We start from the raw sequence: 16,820 nt of genomic DNA, 5'->3' as shown, positions 1-16,820 counted from the left end.
CACCATCCCAACTGGGAAGCACAGGGGTGGGAGCATCATGTTGTGGGGGTGCTTTGTTGGACTGGTGCACTTCACAAAATAAGTGTGTGAGGTAGGTGGTGTGTGAGGTAGGAAAATGATGTGGATATATTGAAGCAACATCTCAAGACATCAGTCAGGAATTTAAAGCTTGGTTGCAAATGGATCTTTCAAATGGACAATGACCCCAAGCATACTTCCAAAGTTGTGGCAAAGCATCCTTCCTATCTCAGTTGCCAGACAGGAAGGAAACCGTTAAGGGATTCCACCATGAGGCCAATGGGGACTTTAAAACAGTTACAGAGTTTAATGGCTGTGATATGAGAAATCGGAGGTGTAACGGGCTTCCTCCTTCTCCTCATCCGAAGAGGAGTAGCAGGGATTTGACCAAAATGCAGCGGGTTGTGAATACATATTGATTTAATAGACAAAACGGAAAAACACGACAAACACTTGAATAATTACAAAACAAATAAACGAATGTAGACAGACCTGGACACGAACTTACATACAACGTGAAGAACGCATGAACCAGGAAAACAGACTACATAAAACGAACGAACTAACAAAAACCGGAACAGTCCCGTGTGGCGTAACATACAGACACTGACACAGGAGACAATCACCCACAAACAAACAGTGAGAACAACCTACCTTAATATGACTCAATTAGAGGAAAACGCAAAACACCTGCCTCTAATTAAGAGCCATACCAGGCAACCCAAAACCAACATAGAAACAGCAAACATAGACTGCCCACCCAAAACTCACGCCCTGACCATCACACACATACAAAACAACAGAAAACAGGTCAGGAACGTGACAGGAGGATGGATCAACAACATTGTAGTTACTTCACAATACTAATCTAATTGACAGAGTGAAAAGAGGAAGCCTGTACAGAATACAAATATTTCAAAACATGTATCCTTGTCACGCTCTGACCTTTATTTTCTTTTGTTTTGTCTTTAGTTAGTATGGTCAGGGCGTGAGTTGGGGTGGGCAGTCTATGTTATATGTTTCTATGTTTAGGTTTGTCAATTGGCCTGATATGGTTCTCAATCAGAGACAGTTTTGCATTGTCTCTGATTTGGGAACCATATTTAGGTTGCCTGTTTTCACTGTTGGTTTGTGGGTGTTTGTCTTCCGTGTCAGTGTTTGTGCCACACGGGACTGTTTTTCGGTTAGATTCTCTTTGTTATTTTGTTTTGTGTAGTGTTCAGTTTATTTATAATAAAACATGGACACTTACCACTCTGCGTCTTGGTCCGATCCCTGCTACACGAAGACGAAGAGGAGGAAATCAGCCGTTACAATCCTGTTTGCAACAAGGCACCAAAATAATACTGCAAAAGATGAGGCAATTCATTTTTGGTCTTGAATATGAAGTATTATGTTTGGGGCAAATCCAATACAACACATTACTGAGTACCATTCCATATTTTCAAACATAGTGGTAACTGCTTCATGTTATGGGTATGCTTGTAATCATTATGGACTGGGGAGTTTTTCAGGATAAAAAATAAATGGAATGGAGCCAAGCACAGGCAAAATCCTATAGGAAAACCTTTTCCAGTCTGCTTTCCACCAGACATTGGGAAACAAATTCACCTTTCAGCAGGACTATAACCTAAAATGAGGCTAATCTACACTGGAGTTGCTTACCAAGAAGATAGTGAATGTTCCGGAGTGGCCGAGTAACATTTTTACTTAAATTTTTTAAATTCTAACTTTGACTAAACATTTTTATTTAGCAATGATCAACAACCAATTTGACAGAGCTTGAAGAATTTTCAAAAGAGTAATGGGGAAATGCTTGGCAATCCAAGTGTGGAACGCTGAGACTTACTCAGAAAGACTCACAGCTGTAATCACTGCCAAAGGTGGTTCTACAAATTATTCATGGGTGTGAATACTTATGTAAATGAGCTATTTCTATATTTCATTTTCAATACATTTGCAAAAGTTTTCCAAAACATGTTTTCACTTGGTCATTATGGGGTATTGTGTGTAGATGGGTAAGGATGCAATATTTTTAATGCATTTTGAATTCAGGCTGTAACACAACAAAATGTGGCATAATTCAAGGGGTATGAATACTTTCTGAAGGCACTGTATGTCATTCTTATAGTTTTATTATCATTATACAGTACATAGTGTACGTAGGACCATATACCATTTATTATTTATTGGTGATCAAATGGTTATCTTTTTAATGAGGTACACAAAACAGATACACGTGGACAGAAAAACAAGTGATGAGACCGAACAAGACAAACAGTTCCCATTCCACCCCCGAACCACAGGACTTCCCCAACCCAAAGTTAGATTAGTGGTTCACAATAGCGGTCTTTTTACAGAGTCGTGTTGTATGCCATTTCTGCCCCATGCAACATTGTGCAAAATCAGCTTCTCTACTGATACAATATCACCTGTCTCTCTGCTTGAAATTCATCAGCTTGCAGTGTATCAATGAAATTCAGCTAATGACTGGAATATATTGTTATATACAACCCAGGTATTTCAACAGTACATTGTACACTATAATTAAGCAATAAGGCACGAGGGTGAGTGGTATATGGCCAATATACCACAGCTAAGGGCTGTTCGTAAGCACTACGCAACTCGGAGTGCCCGGATACAGCCCTTAGCCGTGGTATATTGGCCATATACCACAAACCCCCGAGGTTGCTATTATAAACTGGTTACCAACGTAATTTGAGCAAATTAAAATGGTTGATGTAGAATGATGATGTAGTATTTACATCCACATTCATATATAGTTTGGTTTTACCTTCCAACATAAATTGATGTCAAATTTCTATATTTTCTGAGGTAAAAATATAGAAATGTACAGTGTTTAGCAGTTATACATTAACCAGCCACTACATTATTTTGGTTCGGTAGTTATCATTTTTGAGCAGTTTGATTAATTAAGTGATAGTTAATTGCATTGTTAYCAAATTACAAGGAAATCATATCAGAAGTAAGTGAATATTTCATTTTGAACAGCAGATACAAATCAGCWGGGCTAGACAATCTGGACCCTCTCTTTCTAAAATTATCCGCCGCAATTGTTGCAACCGCTATTACCAGTCTGTTCAACCTCTCTTTCGTATCGTCCGAGATCCCTAAAGATTGGAAAGCTACCGCGGTCATCCCCCTCTTCAAAGGGGATGACACTCTAGACCCAAACTGTTATAGACCTATATCCATCCTGCCCTGCCTTTCTATAGTCTTCGAAAGCCAAGTTAATAAACAGATCACCGACCATTTAGAATCCCACCGTACCTTCTCCGCTGTGCAATCCGATTTCCGAGCTGGTCATGGGTGCACCTCAGCCATTCTCAAGGTACTAAACGATATCATAACCGCCATCGATAAAAGACAGTACTGTGCAGCCGTCTTCATCGACCTGGCCAAGGCTTTCGACTCTGTCAATCARCGTATTCTTATCGGCAGACTCAATCGCCTTGGTTTCTCAAATGACTGCCTCGCCTGGTTCACCAACTACTTCACAGTCAGAGTTCAGTGTGTCAAATCAGAGGGCCTGTTGTCCGGACCTCTGGCAGTCTCTATGGGGGTACCACAGGGTTCAATTCTCGGGCCGACTCTTTTCTCTGTATATATCAACAATGTCGCTCTTTCTGCGGGTGATTCCCTGATCCACCTCTACGCAGACAACATCATTCTGTATATATCTGGCCCTTCTTTGGACACTGTGTTAACTAACCTCCAAACGAGCTTCAATGCCATACAACACTCCTTCCTTGGCCTCCAACTGCTCTTAACTTCTCTGCGCTACGGATCCCTTTTACGGAATCACTTTCCTAAACAACCGCTAGAATTGCAGGGCGCCAAGTGCATAAATATTACAAAAAATATTTATAATCATGCAATCACAAGTGAAATATACCAAAACACAGCTTAGCTTGTTGTTAATCCACCTATTGTGTCAGATTTTTAAAATATATTTTACAGCGAAAGAAATCCAAGCTTTTGTGAGTGTAGCTTTCAATGCTACAACAGCTAGCCCCAAATTAGCATGGTCACGAAAGTCAGAAAAGTAATAAAATGAATCGCTTTCCTTTGATAATCTTCYGATGTTTCCACTCACGAGACTCCCAGTTACACAACAAATGTTCTTTTTGTTCGATAAATATTACTTTTATCACAAAAAAACGTAATTTGGGTTGTGCATTATGTTGAGAAAACAAAAGCRGTGTTCCGTTCGACAAATTCCAAAAAGTATCCGTAATGGTCGTAGAAACATGTCAAATGTGTTTTATAATCAATCCTCAGGTTGTTTTTAACAAACATAATCGATAATATTTCAAACGGACCATAACCTATTCATTAAGAGACAAAAGGAAAATGGGGAGCCCCTCTGTCGCGCGCAGGAAACATTCAGAGGACACCGGACTATTTTTGAAAAATCTCATTCATTTTTCAAAATAAAAGCCTGAAACTATGTCTAAAGCCTGGTCACAGCCTGAGGAAGCCATTYGAAAAGGAATCTGGTTGATACCCCTTTAAACGGAGGATAGACGGGACAGGAAACACAGATTAAAAAATACATATATAATTTCCGTGTTACATTTTCTCAGGTTTTCGCATGCAGAATAAGTATTGTTATACTCACAGACAATATTTTGACAGTTTTGGAAACTTTGGAGTGTTTTCTATCCTAATCTGTAAATTATATGCATATTCTACGATCTGGGCCAGAGAAAATGTCCGTTTACTTTGGGCACGTTATTAAAAATAAAAAAAATCTGACCCCTAGCGCTAAGAAGTTAAAAGCTAGTAAAACCAAATGCATGCTTTTCAACTGTTCGCTACCCGCATCCGCCCGCCCGACTAGCATCACTATTCTGGACGGTTCTGACCTAGAAAACGTGGACAACTACAAATACCTAGGTGTCTGGCTAGACTGTAAACTCTCCTTCCAGACTCATATCAAACATCTCCAATCCAAAATCAAATCTAGAATTGGCTTTCTATTTCACAACAAAGCCTCCTTCACTCACGCTGCAAAACTTACCCTAGTAAAACTGACTATCCTACCGATCCTCGACTTCGGCGCTGTCATCTACAAAATAGCTTCCAATACTCTACTCAGCAAACTGGATGCAGTCTATCACAGTGCAACCCGTTTTGTTACCAAAGCCCCTTATACCACCCACCACTGCGACCTGTATGCTCTTGTCGGCTGGCCCTCACTACATATTCGTAGCCAGACCCACTGGCTCCAGGTCATCTATAAGTCTATGCTAGGTTAAGCTCCTCCTTATCTCAGCTCACTGGTCACGATAACAACACCCACCCGTAGCACGTGCTCCAGCAGGTATATCTCACTGGTCATCCCCAAAGCCAACACCTCCTTTGGCCGCCTTTCCTTCCAGTTCTCTGCTGCCAGTGACTGGAACGAATTGCAAAAATCGCTGAAGTTGGAGACTTACATTTCCCTCACTAACTTTAAACATCAGCTATCATCAGAGCATCTAACCGATCATTGCAGCTGTACATAGTCCATCTGTAAATAGCCCATCCAATCTACCTACCTCATCCCCATATTGTTTTTATTCACTTTTCTGCTCTTTTGCACACCAGTTTCACTACTTGCACATCATCATCTGCTCATCATCATCTGCTCATCTATCACTCCAGTGTTAATCTGCTAAATTGTAATTACTTTGCTACTATGGCCTATTTTCTGCCTTACCTCCTCACGCCATTTGCACACACTGTATATAGACTTTCTTTTCTTCTATTGTGTTATTGACTGTGCGCTTGTTTATTCCATGTGTAACCCTGTGGTGTTGTTTGTGTCGCACTGCTTTGCTTTATCTTGGCCAGGTCGCAGTTGTAAATGAGAACTTGTTCTCAACTAGCTTAGCTGGTTAAATAGAGGTGAAATAAAAAAAGWAAAYYTAATTCGATTAGATATGCATCCAAATTGAAAAAGTGATATGTGACTTTGTTTGTTGTACTCAGTCAGTTGGAAATGTGCTTAGAGTTTTGAAACATGAGCCATTTTGATGATCTGTTTTGGTTTTTATGCTTAGATTTGTGGAACTGTACCAAATACATGATTGAAAAACACCATAAAGTTAAACCACCCACTTTATCACCCAAACTCCCAGTGGAGTGTATCTGCTTCTCACTACACTCTGACTGCAGTGTACAATAATGGAATTGGTTAGACTTGTTATGGACTATGTTACTGTACATATCTCTCAATGTATTCTGCAAAAAGGACATTTGTGTAAACAACTGGGACACTAGGAAACAGAGATGTAAGAAATGATTATTTTGAGGAAATGTTGAACAACATTCAGAAAAAGTCAGATGTTTGTTGAAAGTTTTGATTAACTTCATATTATGAAAATCACCCATTTCAGTACACAAATGCATGAATATTGACCCGTCCAAATCCAACTTCCCAACTACTCATCACCTACTCAACTTCTATACCGCTCCAACCTTGAAAGAGTGAATACAGTCAATTGATTCCATTCAAGAAGTACTACTTTGATATCACGATTATACATATCTGTCACAAATACATTTTGTTTACATATACAAGTTCATGAAAGATCTTAGATTGAAGTCCCCTATTTGAACATTATTGCAAAGTCCAGTGTAATATCTGCTTCCCCAGCCCATGTTCGTTCTCTAGTCAAACACACAGCTGCCCCAGTCCCAGAAGATTGAGGCTGAGAGATTGTGAGCTGTGGTGGGGTTGAAACTCAGATTTGCATGGGCAGGGAACTGCCATGCTCCCAGAATAGAGCAGCACCATAGCCAGATGTTCACCTGTCCCCAGAGAGTTTCAGTGATTTTAGAGCACATGGCTTCAGTATTGAAATATCATTAGACATGGCTTTATAGCAATGGCTTCAGTATTAGAAATATCATGAAGACCAGTGATTTTATAGCTAATGGATTCAGTATTAGTAATATCATGAAGACAGTGAGTTTATAGCTAATGGATTCAGTATTAGTAATATCATGAAGACTAGTGAGTTTATAGCTAACGGATTCAGTACTAGTAATATCATGGAGACCAGTGATTTTATAGCTAATGGATTCAGTATTAGTAATATCATGAAGACCAGTGAGTTTATTACATTTACATTTAAGTCATTTAGCTGATGCTCTTATCCAGAGCGACTTACAAATTGGAAAGTTCATACATATTCATCCTGGTCCCCCGTGGGAATGAACCCACAACCCTGGCGTTGCAAGCGCCATGCTCTACCAACTGAGCCACACGGGACCGAGTGGTGCTATAGTTATAGCTAATGGATTCAGTATTAGTAATATCATGAAGACCAGTGAGTTTATAGCTAATGGATTCAGTATTAGTAATATCATGAAGACCAATGAGTTATAGCTAATGGCTTCAGTATTAGTAAATCATGAATACCAGTGAGTTATAGCTAATGGATTCAGTACTAGTAATATCATGAAGACCAGTGAGTTTATTGTACATGGTTTCAGTATTAGTTTCACTGTAGATGGGCCTTCACGACTGACTACCGACGTTATCTGCCCGAGGGAGTTATCCAACTGGCACCTCCGTCGCGACGTTACCTGAACGCTTATCTGGGGCCCGCTAATCGTTAGCTGTCTTATCGGCTGCTATCTGAATAAGTATATTGGACAATTTTTCTTGGGTCACTATATCTATTTTGCCAATTGGATTGATCCCCTCTACCACACGGAACCCCACTAATCTACGACGGAAACGCACGAGGTGACTAAAAATAGACCTCCATCCTATGCTATCTTGCTACCGATAGCCAGCTACCCGGCCAGCTGTCTGGATCACCGTGACCCAAACCAACCTCTACTCACTGGACCCATATTATCACTCGATTAAGCATGCCTCTCCTTAATGTAAATTGCCTTGTCCATTGCTGTTCTGGTTAGTTTTATTGGCTTATTTCACTGTAGAGCCTCTAGCCCTGCTCACTATACCATATCCAACTTTCAGTTCCACCACCCACATATGCGATGACATCACCTGGTTTCAATGATGTTTCTAGAGACAATATCTCTCTCATCATCACTCAATACCTAGGTTTACCTCCACTGTATTCACATCCTACCATACCTTTGTCTGTACATTATTCCTTGAAGCTATTATCGCACCCCAGATACTTCCTTTTAGTCTCTGTTCTAGACGTTCAGACGACCAATTCTCATAGCTTTTAGCCGTACCCTTATCCTACTCCTCCTCTGTTCCTCTGTGATGGTAGAGGTGATCCAGGCCCTTCAGTACCTAGCTCCACTCCTATTCCCCAGGCGCTCTCTTTTAATGACTTCTGTAACCGTAATAGCCTTGGTTTCATGCATGTTAACATTAGAAGCCTCCTCCCTAAGTTGTTTTTGTTCACTGCTTTAACACACTCTGCCAACCCAGATGTTTTAGCCGTGTCTGAATCCTCTTAGGAAGACCACCAAAAATTCTGACATTTTCATCCCTAACTACAAGATTTTCAGACAAGATAGAACGGCCAAAGGGGCGGTGTTGCAATCTACTGCAAAGATTGCCTGCAGAGTTCTGTTTTACTATCCAGGTCTGTTCCCAAACAATTGAACTTCTACTTTTAAAAATCCACCTCTCTAAAAACAAGTCTCTCACCGTTGCCGCCTGCTATAGACCACCCTCTGCCCCAGCTGCCTCTGGACACCATATGTGAACTGATTGCCCCCCATCTATCTTCAGAGCTCGTGCTGCTAGGCGACCTAAATTGGAACATGCTTAACACCCCAGCCATCCTACAATCTAAGCTTGATGCCCTCAATCTCACACAAAATTATCAATGAACCTACCAGGAACCACCCCAAATCCGTAAACAGGGGTACCCTCATAGATATCATCCTAACCAACTTGCCCTCCAAATACACCTCTGCTGTTTTCAACCAAGATCTCAGCGATCACTACCTCATTGCCTGCATCCGTAATGGGTCAGCGGTCAAACGACCTCCACTCATCACTGTCAAACGCTCCCTGAAACACTTCAGCGAGCAGGCCTTTCTAATCGACCTGGCCGAGGTATCCTGGAAGGATATTGATCTCATCCCGTCAGTAGAGGATGCCTGAATTTAAAAAAATGCCTTCCTCACCATTTGAATAAGCATGCCCCATTCAAGAAATTTAGAACCAGGAACAGATATAGCCCTTGGTTCTCTCCTGACTGACTGCCCTTAACCAACAGAAAACATCCTATGGCGTTCTGCATTAGCATCGAACAGCCCCCGTGATATGCAACTTTTCAGGGAAGCTAGAAACCAATATACACAGGCAATTAGAAAAGCCAAGGCTAGCTTTTTCAAGCAGAAATTTGCTTCCTGCAACACAAACTCAAAAAAGTCTGGGACACTGTAAAGTCCATGGAGAATAAGAACACCTCCTCCCAGCTTCCAACTGCACTGAAGATAGGAAACACTGTCACCACCGACAAATCCGCTATAATTGAGAATTTCAATAAAGCATTTTTCTACGGCTGGCCATGCTTTCCACCTGGCTACCCCTACCCAGTCAACAGCACTGCCCTCCCCTCTGCTACTCGCCCACGCCTTCCCCATTTCTCTTTCTCCCAAATACAGTCAGCTGATGTTCTGAAAGAGCTGCAAAATCTGGACCCTTACAAATCAGCCGGGCTAGATAATCTGGACCCTTTCTTTCTAAAACTATCTGCTGAAATTGTTTCCACCCTATTACTAGCCTTTTCAACCTCTCTTTCGTTCATCTGAGATTCCCAAAGATTGGAAAGCAGCTGCGGTTATCCCCCTCTTCAAAGGGGGGACACTCTTGACCCAAACAGCTACAGACCTATATCTATCCTACCCTGCCTTTCTAAGGTCTTCGAAAGCCAAGTCAACAAACAGATTACTGACCATTTCGAATCCCACCATACCTTCTCCGCTATGCAATCTGGTTTCAGAGCTGGTCATGGGTGCACCTCAGCCACGCTCAAGGTCATAAATGATATCTTAACCGCCATCGATAAGAAACAATACTGTGCAGCCGTATTCATTGACCTGGCCAAGGCTTTTGACTCTGTCAATCACCACATCCTCATCGGCAGACTCGACAGCCTTGGTTTCTCTAATGATTGCCTCGCCTGGTTCACCAACTACTTCTCTGATCGAGTTCAGTGTGTCAAATCGGAGGGCCTGTTGTCCGGACCTCTGGCAGTCTCTATGGGGGTCCACAGGGTTAAATTCTTGGACCGACTCTCTTCTCTGTAAACATCAATGATGTCGCTCTGCTGCTGGTGAGTCTCTGATCCACCTCTACGCAGACGACACTATTCTGTATACTTCTGGGCCTTCTTTTGACACTGTGTTAACAACCCTCCAGGCGAGCTTCAATGCCATACAACTCTCCTTCCGTGGCCCAATTGCTCTTAAATACAAGTAAAACTAAATGCATGCTCTTCAACCGATCGCTGCCTGCACCTGCCCGCCTGTCCAACATCACTACTCTGGACGGCTCTGACTTAGAATATGTGGACAACTACAAATACCTAGGTGTCTGGTTAGACTGTAAACTCTCCTTCCAGACTCACATCAAACATCTCCAATCCAAATAAATCTAGAATGGCTTCCTATTCCGCAACAAAGCATCCTTCACTCATGCTGCCAAACATACCCTTGTAAAACTGACCATCCTACCAATCCTCGACTTCGGTGATGCATTTACAAAATAGCCTCCAAAACCCTACTCAATAAATTGGATGCAGTCTATCACAGTGCCATCCGTTTTGTCACCAAAGCCCCATATGCTACCCACCACTGCGACCTGTACACTCTCGTTGGCGGCCTCGCTTCATACTCGTCGCCAAACCCACTGGCTCCAGGTCATCTACAAAACCCTGCTAGGTAAAGTCCCTCCTTATCTCAGCTCGCTGGTCACCATAGCAGCACCTACCTGTAGCACGCGCTCCAGCAGGTCTATCTCTCTGGTCACCCCCAAAACCAATTCTTCCTTTGGCCGCCTCTCCTTCCAGTTCTCTGCTGCCAATGACTGGAACGAACTACAAAAATGTCTGAAACTGGAAACACTTATCTCCCTCACTAGCTTTAAGCACCAGCTGTCAGAGCAGCTCATATATTACTGCACCTGTACATAGCCCATCTATAATTTAGCCCAAACAACTACCTCTTTACCTACTGTATTTATTTATTATTTTTGCTCCTTTGCACCCCATTATTTCTTTCTCTACTTGCACTTTCTTCCACTGCAAACCAACCATTCCAGTGTTTTTTACTTGCTATATGTATTTACTTCGCCACCATGGCCTTTTTTATATTTTTATTTATTTATATATATTATTTTGTTTGCCTTCGCCTCCCTTATCTCACCTCACTTGCTCACATTGTATATAGACTTATTTTTTCACTGTATTATTGACTGTATGTTTGTTTTACTCCATGTTTAACTTGTGTTGTTGTATGTGTGTCGAACTGCTTTGCTTTATCTTGGCCAGGTCGCAATTGTAAATGAGAACGTGTTCTCAATTTGCCTACCTGGTTAAATAAAGGTGAAATAAAAAATAAATAAAAGATCACAGGAGGCTGCTAGGGGAGGACGGCTCATAATAATGGCTGAAATGGAGTGAATGGAAGGGTATCAAACACATAGAAACCATATGTTTGATGAGTTCAATACATTCCATTTATTCCGTTCCAGTCGTCACTATGAGCCAGTCCTCCCAAATAAGGTGCCACCAACCTCCTGTGCTGTAGATATCCTTTTGACTGGTACCAACTTTGGCCCAATCAGCCAAGCATTCATTGAGCGAAGCTATTTAACTGAAATGTAATAGTAAAATCCTTTTCCATGGCAGAGCTCTCCATTCCTCATGAAACTAAACCAAATCACAAAGATCTCAATGTCTAATGGTAAAACTCATTAATTAATGATATCCAGGCAAACAATTTTAAAGATTGAATGTCTTTATTATCTCAACATGTCAGAACAAACAGCATTACAGCAATAAAGGGCATCACACACTTGATTAAGAAAGCCAAGCAGATCTATGACATCGGAATCAGAGAGATATGGATTCCCATACAGGGTCCAGCCCAGCAGAAGTGTGCTAGTCACAGGAGGCTGCTGAGGGGAGGACGGCTCATAATAATGTCTGGAATGGAGTGAATGGAATGGTATGGATCACATAGAAACCATGTGTTTGATGAGTTCGATAACATTCCATGTATTCCATTCCAGCCATAACTATGAGCCCGTCCTCCCTATTTAAGGTGCCACCAACCTCCTGTGGTGCTAGTAGTGCTGMATCAGTAAGACGGCGAGGACAGAGTAAAAAGTGTAGAACAGAGTAAAAACAGTGGAGTCAGAGGAGGAGCTCATTAATCAGAACACTGGTCTCTCCTCAGTGTCTCCGAGAGTGGAGTCTGGGAGCCCTGGGTGGCCTCACAGGTCACAGAGCCCACCTTCCTCCACTGGTCGACAGGGAGGGTCAGGGTGCTGCTCCAGCTGTAGTGGCCGTCCTTCTCCAGGACCCCAGGGCTCCCGGTCACCTCCCAGGTGCTGCTACTGCTCCCATCCACCTTCCAGCTCAGCTTCCAGTCTGTGGGGAAGCCCTTGTTTGCCAGGCACATGAGAGTGGCCTTCCCCTGCTGCAGCTCCACACTGGAGGGGGGCAGGACCGTCATGGTGGGACGAACGTCACCTAGCAGACAGGTGGGAAGTTAGAGAGAGGGGAGCTGTCAATCAATCACCAGACTGATATGACAATAATGATGCAGCAGTTTTACATCTTAGCTTTAAACTAAGATGGGTTTTTTTTCAGTAGGTTTCTGTCCCTCAAACACACAGCTTCTCAGTCTTTCTGTCACTCTTTCACTTCCCTTTGAGTAGCTACTGAAGCATATTATGACTATATGAGATTACTGAAAATACATTCAACTATCTTCAAAACTTAAACTTTTTTTAAATGAAAATATTTCAGCATTCCTCTCCCTTTTTGTAATGGGATAAAATACTAGGAATCAAACTGCATTTCATTATTCATTATTATTATTATTTTAAAGAAAATTCCACAGAACGTATGACCAATTCTTAAATGATGATGTTTAAAATAATGCTGAGGAAGTAAATTCCAGTTAACCGTAACCATGTCAAAATAGTATTACATTTAAAGATGCATTATGCAGAAATCACTCCACCATTTCCTGGTTGCTAAAATTCTAATAGTTCACCTAGCTTCAGTTTATGTGACAAAACAAGCAAGCATAGTGTAAGAGCATGGATCTCCAACCCTGTTCCTGTAGAGCTACTGTCCTGTAGATTTTCACTCCAACCCTAATATATTTCATCTGATTCTAATAATTACCTGGTTGATAAGCTGAATCAGGTTAATTACAACTTGGGTTGGAGTGAAAACTTACAGGAGGGTAGCTCTCCAGGAACATGGTTGGTGAGCCCTGGTGTAACCAAAAGTATAATCTTATGAACAGCAGAACTTTGTAAGATAACAGCACTTTGGAAAAGATAGCAAACATCAAATAAAATGTCAAATAAGATAGCAATATAGCAAATAGATAGTACAACTAAGGGGAAAAAATAAATTAGATGTAGATGAACTTACTTCCAACATCCAGTCTAGTGCCTCCACCAAAAGTGTACCACAGTGATACAAACTCATGCAACGGCCATACAAAAACCTTTGAAACTATAGAGACACGGCTCTCGCTCTTTGTAAACCTACATTTATCCAAACCACTCTCAGATTTCAACAATACCACTATTGTTCGAAACTAATACACACTTTATAAGCACCTTGTTTTATATATCATCTTGAAATGGCATTTTAATTTAACTCAATTTTCTTCTAAGGTTAATAAATACAACACAAATTCTTCAAAAATAAATACATATTTCCACTTTCAATTTAAGGTAGTTGTAATAGTGTTAAGAAAATGAATTGGGATTTTGATAGAGGTCAAGATCGAAAATGGAATACTTACTACCAACACTCAGTTTGGTCCCTCCACCAAAAGTCAACCACAGTGATAGAGTCTGATTGACTCGCAGTACAAAAACCTCCAGACAGACACAGAGGGGAACGTTTTTAACACAACATGGACCTGATCAATGAATCTTACTTTGTCACGGATGCCCCCTACTGGTATAGTCTGGAACTCCAGGAGATTGGACACATTCACGTTCCCCGTTCCCCAGTAAACTTTCAACAGTATGAAAACTGCTGTGCACTATGTTGATAGTATCTAATCATATTGTAACAAGTAATCATGAAAAGAGCTTGATACAGCAATGATGGAATGTGTCAGTATAAATACTTTTTTGTAATGACTTTCAGACAACACATGGAGGAGGATTTCAGAACTTTTCTCAATGACAGTGCAGTGATTTGCCAGGAGGAACATTTCCATAGAGAGACACTTTGCATTGGCATCACATGCTTCAGTGCTCTGGGAGTGTTTATAGCCCTGTGAGTTGAACACTTCATGNAGAGAGACACTTTGCATTGGCATCACATGCTTCAGTGCTCTGGGAGTGTTTATAGCCCTGTGAGTTGAACACTTCATGACTGAGAGCTGTATTTCATTTGAACAGAACCCACAACAACCATGACTTTCATCACCATCTTCATCTGGACTCTGGTCTGTTACGCACAAGGTGAGAGACATTTTGAACATTTTCAGAACACAAGCATCATGTTGTAAATGAGGATATACGGTTATAATCTTACAAATATTTGACCTTCCTAAATGTGATATTTTCCTTCTTTCTCTCTGCAGGGTCTTGGGGCCAGTATGTACTGACTCAGTCTCCAGCTCAATCAGTCCAGCCTGGTCAAACTGTCTCTATTGACTGTAGCGCCAGTAGTAAAGTTACTCAGTACTCTGGCTCACAGTATTACCTGGCCTGGTACCATCAGACATCTGGAGAATCTCCTAAACTCCTGATCTATGTCACATCAGACAGGTTCACAGCAGTTTCCACCAGGTTCAGTGGCAGTGGGAGAGGAAATGGTGTTGACTTCACTCTGACCATCAGTGAAGTCAAGGCTGAGGATACAGGAGTTTACTACTGTCAGAGTCTCCACAGTGGTCCTGTGTTCACACGGTGATTTAGAGCCGCACAAAAACCTCCCTCAGTCAGAGTCCACTGCTGCAGCTGGGACTTACTGCAGGTGCTGAGGGTGAAGACAATGACATGCGTCACTGAGTTCTACTGTACAAACACTCAACCCACTGGGCAGAAACTGGTTGAATCAACGCTGTTTCCACATCATTTAAACCAAACAAATCTTTGTGATGAAGTTGAATCAACATGGAAAACCAATTGGATTTGCAAAAAGTCATCGGTGTAAGGGATTTCGTCTTTTTTTATCCAACTTTTAACCTAAATACAATGACATGGCAACATTTGTTGTTGATTTCACGTTGAATTCACGGTTAGTTGACAACTCAACCAACTGTAAATCAATACTAGACGTTGAACTGTTGTCTGTGCCCAGTGTGAACCTACCATTCATTATACACTGTGAGCACAGGAGTATTGTATCAGATATTGCCCTACTATAGTATGATACAGCACCACTGTGGTCTCCATCTTGTACAGTAAATATACAGTGAAAATACTATATACAGACAGTGCAACTAGTTCTCCCATTATAAACTCAAGCCTCCTCACACACAGTCATCTAAACACGATGGGCCATTAGTAGTCAGTATTACATGCTATCTATAGATCTGCAGCAAATCTGCAAGAAACCCCTTCCACCAAATACAACTAACATTTAGCTTCACTATAAATGTTCTCTCTGTCAGGACCCGGTGCGAGAAACAGTCACTAAATCGGCAGAACCCAGAAGATGAGGCAGACACAGCAGTACTAGAGATGGTGGTTTAATAAAAAATAGATATCTTCCAAAATACAAAGAAATCCACAAAGTGGTAAAAACAGCAAGGGAAAAACAAACCTTAAAAGACTAATCCAAAATACAAAAGAACAAAACCAGAGAACCTCTGGAAAATCCAACAAGAGAAAAATATATGTTCACAACAAGGCTTGGGCTGGGGCTGGGTGCTAACATACAGGTGCAAACAATAATTAGAGCAAGGGAAAAACAAAAGGTACAAAAAAGGTGCAATGGGGACATCTAGTGACAAAAAACCAGAACAGTCCTGGCCAAAACCTGACACTCTCTCGTTCAAATGATGAACCTGAGATTGTAGAGTCAGAGATGATGTTAAGTCCATAGAGAATGACGTCATCTCTTGGTGGTGATGGTCATGGAGACAATAGTGTTCCTCTGTGGAGGAGGACCCGCTCTGGTGTTGCTGGGAAACACTAGCAATAACACGTCAATAACACGTCTCTCTTCAGTCTGTGCTGCTGCTGCTCTCCTCCAGCTGCTACTGGAACAGCAATACATACAGTTAAAGTTTACATAAACCTTAGCCAAATACATTTAAACTCAGTTTTTCACAATTCCTGATATTTAATCCTAGTAAAAATTCCCTCTTCGGTCAGTTAGGATCACCACTTTATTTTAAGAATGTGAAATGTCAGAGTAATAGTAGAGAGAATTATTTATTTTAGCTTTTATTCACATTCCCAGTGGGTCAGACGTTTCCAAACACTCAATTAGTATTTGGTAGCATTGCCTTTAAATTGTTTAACTTGGGTCAAATGCTTCGGGAAGCCTTCCACAAGCTTCCCACAATAAGTTGAGTGAATTTTGGCCCATTCCTCCTGACAGAGCTGGTGTAGCTGAGTCAGGTTTGTA

At 41.4% G+C, this 16,820-nt stretch overlaps 1 gene segment (V, D, J or C); it reads right to left on the bottom strand.

The window, feature by feature from the left end:
* Positions 1-11,976: 11,976 nt before the first annotated feature.
* Positions 11,977-14,330, bottom strand: LOC111954897 (Ig kappa-b4 chain C region-like). The segment is given in 2 exon segments: positions 11,977-12,731; positions 14,029-14,330. A coding segment is annotated over 1 exon segment (306 nt).
* Between the last annotated feature and the right edge of the window lie 2,490 nt (positions 14,331-16,820).

This window comes from Salvelinus sp. IW2-2015, linkage group LG30, assembly GCF_002910315.2.
Source record: "Salvelinus sp. IW2-2015 linkage group LG30, ASM291031v2, whole genome shotgun sequence".
NCBI lineage: Eukaryota > Metazoa > Chordata > Actinopteri > Salmoniformes > Salmonidae > Salvelinus > Salvelinus sp. IW2-2015.
The sequence above is the reverse complement of the archived record's forward strand: the minus strand, read 5'-3'. Positions and strand labels throughout refer to the sequence as shown.